Genomic DNA, 13,779 nt, shown 5'->3' on the forward strand with positions numbered 1-13,779 from the left:
TCGTGAACTTCCGAAATAACGCAGTTAAGATTAAATTAATTAAAAAATACTCACGTGCCGCTGTTTCTTCAAAAGACGAGAAAATTTCATTTTTGGAAAACAATTGTCGCTCATAATCATAATTAAAGAATTTATTTTAAATACTTTTACTGACAGGTCTTAGAATCAAAGTTGTATACATGCAACTGAGCTACTGTTTCTTTTAATTCTTTTAAACATTTTGTGATATACTTTCTCTTACAAGACAACTCTACAAAAACGTAAATTCTTAAAGTTAATTACCATTTCATTAACATTGTAATATACTAACCTTGATGGTTACTGAATCCTGACTGCTCTTGATAAGGTCGATGACCTCCTCTCTACTCTTTCCTTCAACACTGACTCCATTTACTTCCATTAGTTTGTCTCCGGGAAGCAGTCCGGTTTCACTAGCTCCAGGATAAGAGCCTGGTTCGGCCAGTATCACAGCTTTGTAAATCAATTTACTAATAAATCCATTAGTAATGTTTCCATTGCAATTGTTATCACCATTAGGTAAACCATTCTCTTCGTGACCGTTATGTTCTTTTGTTTCTCCAATAAATATTCTCTCTTGAATCATTGCTCGTCTAAGACTAAATCCAAAATCATTTCTTGGAGCTTTCTGACGCAAGATTGTAAGAATTCTTGGTTTTGGTAATTTTAATGAAGTCAGAGACGGTAAAGGCAAATAAACATCTTCAAAATTACTTGTTCTAGACCATCTATGGAATCCCTGCGATTCACCGACGGGTGAGGTAGAAAATGGAGGTGTAGCAAACGAAGAGTTCGTAGTAGTATCAGTTAAAGAATCAGCGCTGGGGGACGTAGATGTAACTCCATGGTAACTGTTTCCATTTGTTTTAGGCACTTCATCAATGTCCTGTGTGACAATGGAAGGATTGCTAGAATTATTTTTGTAGTTTTTATATTGATTTTCAACAGGGCTATGAATAACCTTTTTGGTAAAATTCTGTAATTGTTGCATATCATCGCTAGATGAAGTACTTTTCGATGGTGGGATGCCATATGAAATGAGTTCATTTTGCTGTGTATTCCGTGCCAATAAATTTGATGGATCCTGGCCATTTACATAATCCACTGTATCAGCACTCTGGACATTACTTTCTTGTGAATTAGAACTAGTATTGCTCAAACGGGGTCCTTTTAGAATGCCTCTTTTAGGTGGTCGAGGCGGTATCGGAGGTAGACTCGGTGGTTGTCGAGGACTGGTGTTCACGTTATTTGGATTGTTCAAAGAATTTAAAGAAGTCTCAGAACTATCCGACTGTAGTATTGTGTCTTTTTTATTCCAGTTATGTGTAGCCGGATATCCCGGTGACAGGTGGTTGTTTTCGTCGCTGAGGTTAGAATTAGAGCCAGAGGTAGATATGAGCGGGTAATTTGAATAATTGGAATCTTGTTCTAGATGAGCGAACAAAGATGCGGTGTAATCAGCTGTGATGCCGGAGGGTAGTTTCTCCTTTTCTTTACGTCTGCCCCGCAATTTCAGCGAGCGTCGCACCTGTGAACAACAAAAACATTTGAGCAAATTGTAGTGGTAATATTGAGACACGGTTGAGCAGACATGGAGGCCATAATATAAATTGGTAAATAGAAAAAATCTGTTCGTCATGTTAGATTAAGTTCAAGACTCGAAACATTTTACCAGCAATTAACAAGTCATCGAATAGCTATCTGATAGTATGAATAGAACAAAACATGAGAATAGTTTGTCAAACAGATGACACTTGTTTCGTCGTTGTTGATAATAAAACTATGAATCAAACAATAGTAGATACTATTATTTAAGACATTAGCTTCCAATAAATTAGAATGTTAAAAATAGTCTCAAGTGACACGAGATATATAAGAGCAAAGGTGATGAAACCTGTCAAGTTCCTTCAATTGCAAAAACCGCATACCAATGGTCGTGTGCCGGTGTATATCGTAAACGTAACCGAAAGTGTATCAAAACCGGTTCATGACTGAATACGCTGCTTCAATATGCGAAACAGACTTTTAAGAATGCAATTAATGAAGAGATTGGAGATGATGTTTATGACTTTTTATAAATACAAAGTGATAATCGAAAAACATTAAAATTTTCATAACTTAGTTAAGCATTCTTCACATACATAATTTTACAGTCATGATAGTAGACTTTAATTAACGAATGCTAATAAAATTAAAAGAGTGATAAATACTAATTAATATATAGATAGATATTAATTAGTATTTATCACTTATTTAATACTATTACATTTATCATATATTATGATAATTATTAATTTAAGTTTATTAATAAAGAAAAAACACATTGCAAAAATTTACTTGAAATAACTGAATAAGTAGATGTCTTTTTCGTAATAGTATAAACTGCGGAATATAAAACAGTTATAAAATATATGTAATAAGGTGTAATGTTTACCTATAAAATATTTACGACTATAAACAATTACTGACAACCATTCGGGTTAGATTTGAATTAGAATAGCAGTGTACACTTACACTAAGTAATTAGATTAACCGCAGAAGACCTATCAAGGCTAAAATATTTAACTAGCTTGACACTTCATCTACTTCTATAATTTGTAGGTTGAAACCTATATATATATATTCTTCGCTCTGTTTAATCTTAACAAAGTGTTTAAAATCCGTAAGCGAAAGGAGGACAGTTAGCATTTAATTTTAAGAGAGGTATCTTACTGAATAGTGGCTTAATCAAAAGCAGCGATAGAATTTATTTTCACATACTTTATTTAGTGTTCTTGGGAAAAAATCTTTTACATCTTTTTATAACAATTAAAGATGCAGTTTGTCAGGTTGTAACAATTGAAATGGCAAATAATTTATCTCACTCGGAGTTTTGACTATTGATGGACAATAGAAAGGATAATCATATCATTATACAATTCCCAATTCTCACTAGTAAGTACTGTAAAATTGAAATATTTAAAAGTAACTCCTTGATATTTTCACAGAGTTGACATGTAACATTTTTTTGTTATGTTGACGCTGTTATATGTGCTGATATTGCTCTGATTTCCATAGTCCCAATTGCTAATCCACAATTGCAATTTTATAATGAAATGCTAGAAAATAAATTAAAACGTCTAATTGAAGTAACAAATATAATAAATAATAAAAACGTGCGTTGAATTTTATTAGTAAAACTAGTAGTTCCCTCCAGCTCGTCCTAGCGATCATAACTTCCTGGGTTTTGTATATATTTAACATATGTCTATGTCCCCTGGAATACCTTTAAAACGGTAAAAGAATTACTCAAACCGGCACATTAGTGTAAACAGAGCTTTTGTCTACAATATAAAATCGCTTATATCGATAGCATATACATACGATAAATTACGTTCCCATACAAATTAGTTAACAAAACATTATACCAAAGTACTCAAGCCCAATTGAATCAACTTGAAACCTCTCAACTAGAGAGCGTCACCACCATCATGTCATCAAATCACAGACCACACAGCTACGGCCTAGCATTGCAGTACGATTGAGGACAGTCAATCAACCAATTGTTTACAATCAACATTGAGAACAATTAAATAAAAATAAATAGATCGGAATAATTGGTGCATTCATTAGTCGCGACAATTAGAATCAATCGAGCATAACATTATTTACCAATTACATCTACCGACTTTGAGTAGGTACCACTATAATATTCTTAAAAAATATTAATATCTATACTAATTTTATAAACACGAATGTTTTTAAAATTATAGCACTGTTTGACTGTTTATTAAATTTATATGAGTTTTGAAAATTCCATTATATTCCAATAATCCCAAGCGGCTGAACGATTTTTAAGTAAATTTGAAGATGTTTAGATTGTACACGAGCTCACATCTCAACATCTGTTCATATTCTGATTAATTGTATATGGAAATAGTGCAAATAATAGTAAAATAGGTAAGTCTAGTACATATATGTACAATACAAATTCTGCTTAGTTTGGAATTAGATAGCGCTATAACAAAGTGTTTAAATAACGAGTTGTTAAATTAATAATAATAATATGTATTTATAATTACTCGGATGACAATTGTTTTAATAATTGAATAATATTTATATATTTTGCATGCCTAATGAGGCAAAACATAATGGGACATTATATTACAATAACAACCAATGTAAACCTGCCATAAACATGGCAAATAAATTTGATTTGATTTAACTCTGTGAGGCCATATTTTACAATTATCTATTATATTTAATATTGAGGGGTTTGGGCATTGCCAGATGTTTTAGACCTGTTGTACTGAGATCTACAACCAGATATCTCCATCCAATTTTTAATTAATTAAAAAATAGAAGTTGACCTATTTTTAATGCCACATTATAAAAAAATAAAAATGTTGTCCAAAGAATAAAAAATAAACTGTTAGGGGTGAACAACCCTTATCACTTAGGGGTATGAAAAATAAATAGTAGCCGATTCTAAGACCTACTGAATGCCTGCATATAAAATTTCATAAAAATCGGTCCAACCGGAGGATTATGGTAACTAAGATTATGACACAAGAATTTTATATATAAGATATATATATATATAAACACATATATACCTAAGGCATATAACATATATTCAATCCTATTGTTCGACCTGTTCCGGTTGCAGAGAGCTACCGGATCTCTGTGCGTTGACCGTGACGTCTACAGAATGGGGATCAAACTCTCCTTATGTTTCTGGGCACATTAGAGATATGTGTGTTTACCATCTGGCCCTATTGTGTTTTGTATTAGATTCGACTATTGTTTTAGGGATCCACCTCGGTTTCGTACGGATGTACGAGTAATGTACAATCCTGTACAAATAATACTGATAAATCTTCCGAGAAAATTCTCGAAATAATAATGAAACTCGTACCTATCCAGTTATTGACGGTTTAGAAGTAGTAGCCTGAAAAACTGATAAAAAAATAACTTTGCTTTATTTTATTTACAGTCTAAAGCGCCCACCGGCCATGTTATTAGTAGGCATTCAAAATTTTATAAAATCATACGGATCTTATGCTATATATATGAAATATTATTAAATGAATAAATTATGTTTTTTTAAAGTTTTGATTTATCCATTAGTGTAGTAAATATTATATTTATATATATATTTTTTGCAAAAATATTAGGAACTCTGCACCACCAATGGTTGATTTGATATATCCTATATATTATATTGTGTGCATTAAAGTTAAATAAAAAATAAATAAAAATAAATAATAGTTAATAATAATCTATTACTTGTAATAAATATAAAATTTTTAGATCTCAATTTCAAAATCGTTACATTTGCCAGGTTGGAGATTAATGTTCTGAGAAATAATATTTTTAATAGTATTTTATAATTCCCAAAACTGTTGATAAGGGTGGTTTTGGTTTTACAATAATATTGTCAAACAAAAGAAATGGCACAGTGGCACGGTAAGATTACAAAAATAAATCAGTACTAAAGTAAGCTTATCAAAAATACTTATAACTAATCGATTGATGAGACTGATAACAATTATTCAACAGCTATCTTTGTAAATTATCAAAGTAGATATCGTGTACTTGCGTCAACATATATTGTTTACTCATAAATAATATATTGCACTTTTTTAACGTAACTAGATTGAATGCAAGCTGATACTCTACCTCAAGCAAAGTGATAATTATCGTGTATAGACAGGAATACCACGGAAAAGAGGTCATCACGAAACTAATGTTATATCAGTCATACGTTATCATTTCTGAGGAGTTGTACATGTCTACGTACCCTGTAATTTTACAGCCATATATCACATCCGTATTGAAACGTATTACGTACGTGTTGAATCCGTATTGAAACCGTAACGCAGCTCAAAAAGTAAGCAGCAGTAATAGATGAATCTGAGATGGGTACCTTGGCCTTACCTATTTCCCGACGTATAGAGTCTATCTTGATATATATACTATTTGTATCATATGCAGTCAACATAAATTGCATATCACAAACTCATGCCTTTTATAAGTATATAGGGCGTAGTGATAACCAGGAATTGAGCTAACATTTTTTTTACTTGCTCGTTATATTTTAAAATCCCAAGCATCTAATTAAAAAAACAAATGGTTAAATATACTATTTAATTTTCAAATACCAGAAGTCACAAATTAATCGAACGCTGAATGCCAGGCTATGGTGCAACTAACAGCTGACCTATTGCCACAGTGACAAGGCACACAGAGATCATATCTTGTTCATGGAAAGATCGAAACTACCATTTTAAGTAACAAACATGAATTCTTGACAATTTGTTGCCTTAAAGATTGGAGATTGTCTCTTAAAGGAGATGAAACTGAAATATCAATAATGTTCTGGTAGATGGCGAATTATCTTGAGAATGACGTAACTGGTATAATTCACGTGAGTCCCATGCTGTGCATGTAAAGATACACCAGACGATATATTTAATAGTCAGGATACCTATTTCTTGTAATAGAAATAAGAATAAATTCTGCATTATGGCCTAACGTACTAATGTAATAATTACTACCCTGACTTACATCGTGTGGGACGAAAGGTCGTGAGTTAGAATTTGCCCGAGTCCAAGACTTTTTGTATCAATTAATATTATTCACTGACTTTCCGGCGATAGAGACATTGATAAAAAACAAATCACTCCAACAGATACACCGGGAGGTTCGTTCTATACCACGTTTGTTTTAAAAATAAATCATTAAGCAAAATATTCGCATATCAAATGTTGCGTTCACAACGACTTCAAACATAATTGTGAAGTATCTGGTACAATAGAGGATGTATATCATTTGTTGATGGAGTGTGTCAGGAACGAGAGTTTACGATATAGAATAACTACTACCTAACCATAGAATAAATATATAGAATGTTAATTCCATACAAAGCATTTTAGCCTTCATAGATAGTGGGGCTAAGGCAATTTGCTCACTGATGAGGTGATGTAGTAATCAGTTTTAGGGTACACTGGTGTTTACTTTTAGTTTAAACAGATGTTCGTAAATTTAAAATAATATAAAAAAGCGACAATTAAATTTGACAATGTCATTTGGGACAACAGTTGTGACGGTAATTATAAATTATTTGTTCGTATTCTTTAATAAATATCACTTTAAACCAGAAGCCTAGGAAATTCAGATAACTTGTCAATGTTCTATTTTCTCTGACAAAGCTACGGAAAGGCTTAAGATCGTTTACAATCTTTGAACAAACTTTTTGATTGCATTGATATTATCAGTCCATAATTTATACGGTACATAAAACGCAATTGTTTGTGAAATAATTATGATGTTTTGTAATCAACTGCACTGAATTAAGACAATGTTACATAAGATATTGCACACTTGTTGCATATATATAAGAAAGCATAAGGAATATAAATAATATTACACGGGACATTAATGATCATTAAGGTTACTAGTCTTTCGAATAAATATATAGCGTATGACATAATAATAGTAACCCAAGATAATTCACACAGCACCATCTAGTCCCAAGCGAAGTTCTGCTTTCGTATTATGGGTATTAGACAAGTGATTAGATACATTTTATTTTAAATACTTAATGAACATAGAAAACTCCCAGACCGATTACAAACAATAATACTCATGAATACAAATGTTTGTAACCTGCAAGGATTCGAACCTGCACCCATCGGAAATAAAATGTTGGGCTTACCCGCTACATTAGCACAGCCGTCAATATTGTAAATTTTACTACAAACAACTAGAAATAACATATATGTATACTGCTTTATAAATATTCTTATTTACAAATAATATTTAAATATTTCAACTTTAATAAATAAATCTTTTACATTAACACCATAATTTTTTGGAAAAAATAAACAAAATAAAAAAGTATTAGTAAAAACAAAGAAACGTCGTGAGACGGAAATACATTTATATACCAAAAAAATATTCGTATTAAGACTCGATTAATAACACTAATAAAAAGAAAGAACCTTAAGATAACAATACGTTAATGTTTCATAAATTTACGGTTCTGAGCTTCTAAATCGTAGATCTTCTTGATTCATAGAACTCGTTCAGCTAAGAGACGTTAAATACTGTCGTTTTCATATTCACAGTTACAACTGCGAAGTCGTCTGACTACTTTGAAAAAATATGTACCTATCTAACCAGTATTTTAAAGTGATAAATAAGATTTATCATTCTTACGGTATAATTGATTTTTTATGTAACTAGAATAGCAAATAGGCTGACAGAATGAATAGGCATACGGCTACCTGATGATGAATAGAAATAAAAAGATAGCTTTGATTGTGATTTTCAAACCATCTTTATTTTATTCTATACCATATTATGTTCACGTACATGTAATAATTAGTACATATTAAAAATAATAAATAAAAATATATAATAATAATATAAATAAATATAATGTAATAAAAATAAATAAATAATTTACTGATATTTTACTGATCTAGGAATGAAGTTAGCTAAACTGAAGTGGGAGGCCAGGCCAGACTTGTGGGCGGGATGGCGTTGAGAGGTGAGCCAAACTTGTCACATATTGGACCAAGTGATGGGCATCTATATCGTGGTAGACCAAAGCGAAGGTGGGTCGTTGATTTAAACCACTTCGCTGGTAAAACATGGCCTGAGCAATCTGAGTTTAGAGAGAATTAGAGGTGCAAGGATAAAACCTTTGCATAGCTAAAAATAAATTAAATACGCAATTGTACCTCTTCCAGTCTTAGCGGCTCCTCAAGCCCGGCTGCTATCCGTTCTCTTTTCTCTCTTTCTTTTCGCTCCTTTTTTTCTTTTTTCCTCCGCTCTTTCTCTCCATCACGCTCGTCACAACTGCCAGCGTCTCCAACCGCTAGGCCAGTCGTTTTCTTCATAAAGTTGAACATGGCAGCCGGAAGCTGGAACAAACAAAGATATTGAACTTATTATTATGAAATACATAGAGTAGGTATTTCATACACGTTTGACTGATGCCCCGTCCTTGCTATAAACACAACTGACCAGGCGCCTGAATATAAAAAATAGGTATGTGTATACGTAAATAGGTAAATTAGGTTATCATTTAGATACAGAACGACAGAAATTACTGTTGTATTTCGACATTTCGGCAAAATACATTATTAGGTACAGTCATTTCTACCTATCAAGATTCAAAATTACTAATTACAATAGGATAATAAAAGTATTTGTACGTTTTAAAATGATATTATCAAATTCTTTCTGATAGGTAGTTGGTATAATTAAAAAAAAATATTATTATGAATGATCAGATTGTAAGTGGAAATAATTACCGTTTACAATGAACAAACCATCTTATGCAATTTTTGTAGTTAATGGATTAATAATGAGGCATTACGGAATCGTAAAATACTGACAGGCAGATAATATAAGATTATATTACGCAATCTTAAAAAACAAAAACAGATACTAAATCTGCATTTTTTGACGCTTTCTACAAGGCAATACAGACAGGAGTTTCACATGGCAGTTTTTAAAAGACTAGTTATGGAAATGATACGAATTTATCTAATTGCTATCAGTTCCGTCAATAAATTACGGCAAATTTTTAGAAAACATTCATTTCTCTAGATTTTTAGAAACTTCTTTTTCCATTGATAACAAAATTGGTGTAGAAATTTATGGAATTGTAAACCATCATTTAATTCCGTCAGGCATTGGGAACTAGTTTCCAGCAGTGTAGCATATCAGGTCGACTTCCACTTGGTGTTTTTTTTAAACTATCGTGGTGGTTAAAAACTATTCGTTGTCCGCAATGATGGGCTAACTGACCTCTCTTCATCCTCCATTTCGCCAGCCCATGCCGTTGGCAGAGGCGAGTGCGCAATACTATTAATGTCATTCATTAAGGAAAACGATGTCTTTCAAAATCTGACTCTACCGGTTCCGATTTTATCTACATTAGTTGGCAATGCGGGCTTCAAACTATCTGTAATCCAAGAGGATTACGTAGTTTTCTGTGACAAAGTAACAAGTAGAGACGGACTCACTTTCATATAGATAACGTTACAGATAACTAGAGGCAAGGCTCGGAACGGTAAGCCTAGAAGGAAACATCGCCATTTTGCGGTCGTGAAACCTGTTCCCGTGGGAACCTCGGCACAATATTTTCTTTTTAATTCCAGTAAATGGTAATTTCATGATTTGGCGTGAAATTCTCCGCGTGAGATGCCACAACTACAGTCATCACTTGATGACTATGTCCGTGGTGCTGTTCATGTACATGGGCGACAGTTGCCACCAGTAGATGGGCCGTTAACTTATTTGCCATTTCAATTATAATACATGAAAAAAATACACACTGTATTGCTACCTAAGAAGTCACAAGAAATAATAGACGGAATGTTAAAGGCCAACACCTGTGGAATAGCATTTAAAGATGCCTCATCCTGATTTATACAGCTTCATTTGCAGGCTTACGTTATTCACTTTGTCGGTATCGGCAGCCGACTCGTAAAATAGATTGAACCTAATTTCAGTGAGTGTCATTGCGAATTTAATGTAGGTACAAGTATGAAGAAACTCTTTTTAAATTTTAAAGTCTGTTTGTTTTTAAGTTTCACGAGTTAAGAGCTTAAACAATGATAAATTTTCTCATAATACGTTTTTAATTTTCAAATTGGCAAGTAGAACAACATATGTTTTATTTAAGTTAATCATGCTTGCGTAGACAAAGTCATGATTACAAGCTAGTAATTATATGTGTTATTGTAGACCAATAATTTCAGTATCCTTGATAGTGATGTATAGCGTAAGATTTATTGTCGCAATTAAATCAGTATTATACATACTATACCCATAATTAACACTTCCTGAAGGTTGACTTGTCTATAAATCAAGTCAAATAATTCTTTATTGGCACAGTCAATAGATTTTTCTATAAATATACTCCTATTACTAGAGATTACACTCCCGGAGTAAGTCAATTAGGAAAAAAATATGTTTCCCATATAAGTTGTGAAAACTTTGCAAACGATAAAACGATTAACCTTTCAATGATTTGTATTTGTATGCATTTCTAGGTTTAATAATATTTTATAGTTCAGTGTATTAGTAGTTTAAAATTTTGAACTTCAAAATCCTTGCGCTTGACAAGGGAATGATATGAAATATCACACTATAGATGAACAAAAGTGTATGAAAACCCTAAAACAGACATTTAAATAAACAAACATTAAAAACAGCGGTTCCTGGACAAGAGGCGTATTCTGTCAATGTCTCATACAGTTACAATCATGAATCGATAGTGATGCCATCCGAATAACTGTCACCACATTGTGTTCAGTATTAGGCGAGTGTGCGCGCATACAAATTGCTGAACAATCGTGTGCACAATAGCAAATGTACTACATCGCATCTCATTTGCACATATCTTTCTATTGACGTCTTTGAAGATATTGTATGCAATCGTTTAGTCATTATATTGGCACGTAAGACCTAAATTCTACCGTATACATATATCGCACACCTAAATAAAAAATACAGGTTGTGGTATTAAACTTTAAAGTTAAAACTTTAGAGTGGATTTTCCAAAATTAATAGTTTTCGAGTTAATCCCGTATTGTATTAGGATTGCGATGCTGAGCCACTGATCATTATGTGTTTCCGCGTAAAAATAATTTCATTTTTTTCATTAACTGTTATTTGTTTTTCGATTGTATTTGTGTATTGAAGATACAATAAAATTCTATTCTATCTATATCAGCCCCTTTGTTCATTCAAACTAAAACCGACTACAAACTCACTTAAAAACGAATTATATAGTGTTTTGTTTTTAAATAAAATAAATAACTTGAATAAAAAAGGTTCAACGTTTTTATCAACAACACTACGTCTGTAAATCTAATATATTTAGCATATTTACCTTGTGCAATGACCCTGTTTCACATACATGGGACAAATAAAATTCATATTTAAATTTATTTTCGGACGCTATAAAATACATAACTACAATAAAAATGTATTTTATATTTGAAATTTTTTTGTTTTATGTAGTGCGTTTTGATACGAGTATATTAATTCCAGTATATTAATTTTTACATTTTAAAATCCATCTTCATTTATTGACCAGTTTATCATCTAATAAACTTATTCCGACTGTACACACATACCTGATTTTATTACTTTATGAACAAAACTCAAATAGATACTAGTAACTGTAAACTTCGTGCAAAGATTATTAACCGCATGAAATCAAACTGTACCTTAGATTATTGTACTATGGTTTATTTTATTCGGAACACAAAAAAGCAGCAGGATTTGGGCGCTAGATTGCATCGTCTCTACATCCTTTGTATGCATAATGCATTATGTTTTGCATTATTGTATGCATAATTTAATTTCTGTAATAAAAGTTATGAATGCAGTAGATCAGTGGTTAACTGGCCTGAATTAGGGTTATGAGTTCAAATCTGACAAAAAAATTGTGTCAATATTTATTCCTGACTGATTTTCCAGTGAAGGAAACACCGATATCAAACTAAAATCCGAGAACGGGAGGTAGCTGGCGCCTTCCACTTGGGAATCTAAATATATCGAGCGAAAAACTAGGATAACAGTCGGGACGGATCTTTGCTTTGATTTTAAAACCTGTAAGTACACAGATTATCATCACATAAAGCTAACCATTTCAATTAAATTTTCATACAAATAATCCGCATTCAAATATATCCGCCCATTTACAAGTTACAATAACACAGACAGATACACAACCCTGCTATTTATAATATTCCAAAGGGCTATGACTACGTAAGTTGTAACAGAAACTCACGTGGATTACGTGTCGTGTATTATAATTAAGGAATATACTCCATTAAGTGGGACGCCCTGAATAATGCACAGTACAGCGACCGTTCCAGACCATGTGACGCCACGTGTAATCGATTGGGACCTTGCTGTGAACCTCTGACCGAGTTATGATATCAGATGTTTATTACCGCGTTATTACTATTACAGTTATTATGTAAGAATCACTATTTCAATAAGTATTTTATTGTAAGATAGTCATATATTTTTTTTTATGGATGACAACGGAATGGTGTTCCCGTTTGCGCTAACGGTTTACGCTGTCGGGGCACCAGTGGAGGATGGCAAAATGAGCATGGAGTCCGGTCAGTTAGCCCATCTTAGTAAATAGCAATTTACCACGATGGTATCCAGGTGAACCACGTTAACCTAACAGTGGGGTTATTATTCCCCATTACTAATAATTTCCCCATGCTTGTATATTCTGTTTCGTATTGGAACTTTCTAAGGTGAAAGTATTTTTATTGATGATGATGACGGCCTCGGTAATCTAGCAGTTTAGCACAAAACTTACTTCCGACGATCGCGGGTTCGATTCCTCGCTTGGCACAAAAATTTATATTCATGACTATGATTTTTGTGGTGCCCCGCCAGCGTAAATCGTTAACGCAGGCGGGGTCATCGTTCCATTGAAAGAAATACAATAGCTTTGATAAAGTTATACATATTCCATAGGAAGGGGAAAAGCGCCATTTTCTCAGAGGCCTACTTTAATAGCTGTTAATGTAATTACTGACAGTACACTGTAAAACGTTCAATAAAATCCGACGCCGGCGACGATATGGCAATTGAATTAGATCGTAAGAAATGCGTCAACACGAGCTAATGGCCGTTCTAATGGAATTAAGTGTGGGAGATAGACTGTAATACAGATGTGTATAGATCTATTTGTACGAATATATAACCAACTAGCTGTTACACGGG

The 13,779-nt window shown here is 32.7% G+C and overlaps 1 protein-coding gene across 1 annotated transcript in view; it reads right to left on the reverse strand.

The window, feature by feature from the left end:
• The window catches only part of LOC131847268 (unconventional myosin-XVIIIa), a 221,851-nt gene that overhangs the window by 186,728 nt on the left and 21,344 nt on the right, over window positions 1-13,779 (reverse strand). Inside the window, exons 2-3 of the mRNA XM_059196802.1 lie at window positions 8,748-8,930; window positions 311-1,546 (exon numbers count right to left, since the gene is read on the reverse strand). Coding sequence (XP_059052785.1) covers window positions 311-1,546; window positions 8,748-8,918 — 1,407 coding nt within the window. The 5' untranslated portion in view covers window positions 8,919-8,930. The remainder of the gene's footprint in view (window positions 1-310; window positions 1,547-8,747; window positions 8,931-13,779) is intronic.

This window comes from Achroia grisella, unplaced genomic scaffold (assembly GCF_030625045.1).
Source record: "Achroia grisella isolate CSIRO2021 unplaced genomic scaffold, CSIRO_AGI_Agris_v1 utg109, whole genome shotgun sequence".
In the NCBI taxonomy this organism is placed as follows: domain Eukaryota; kingdom Metazoa; phylum Arthropoda; class Insecta; order Lepidoptera; family Pyralidae; genus Achroia; species Achroia grisella.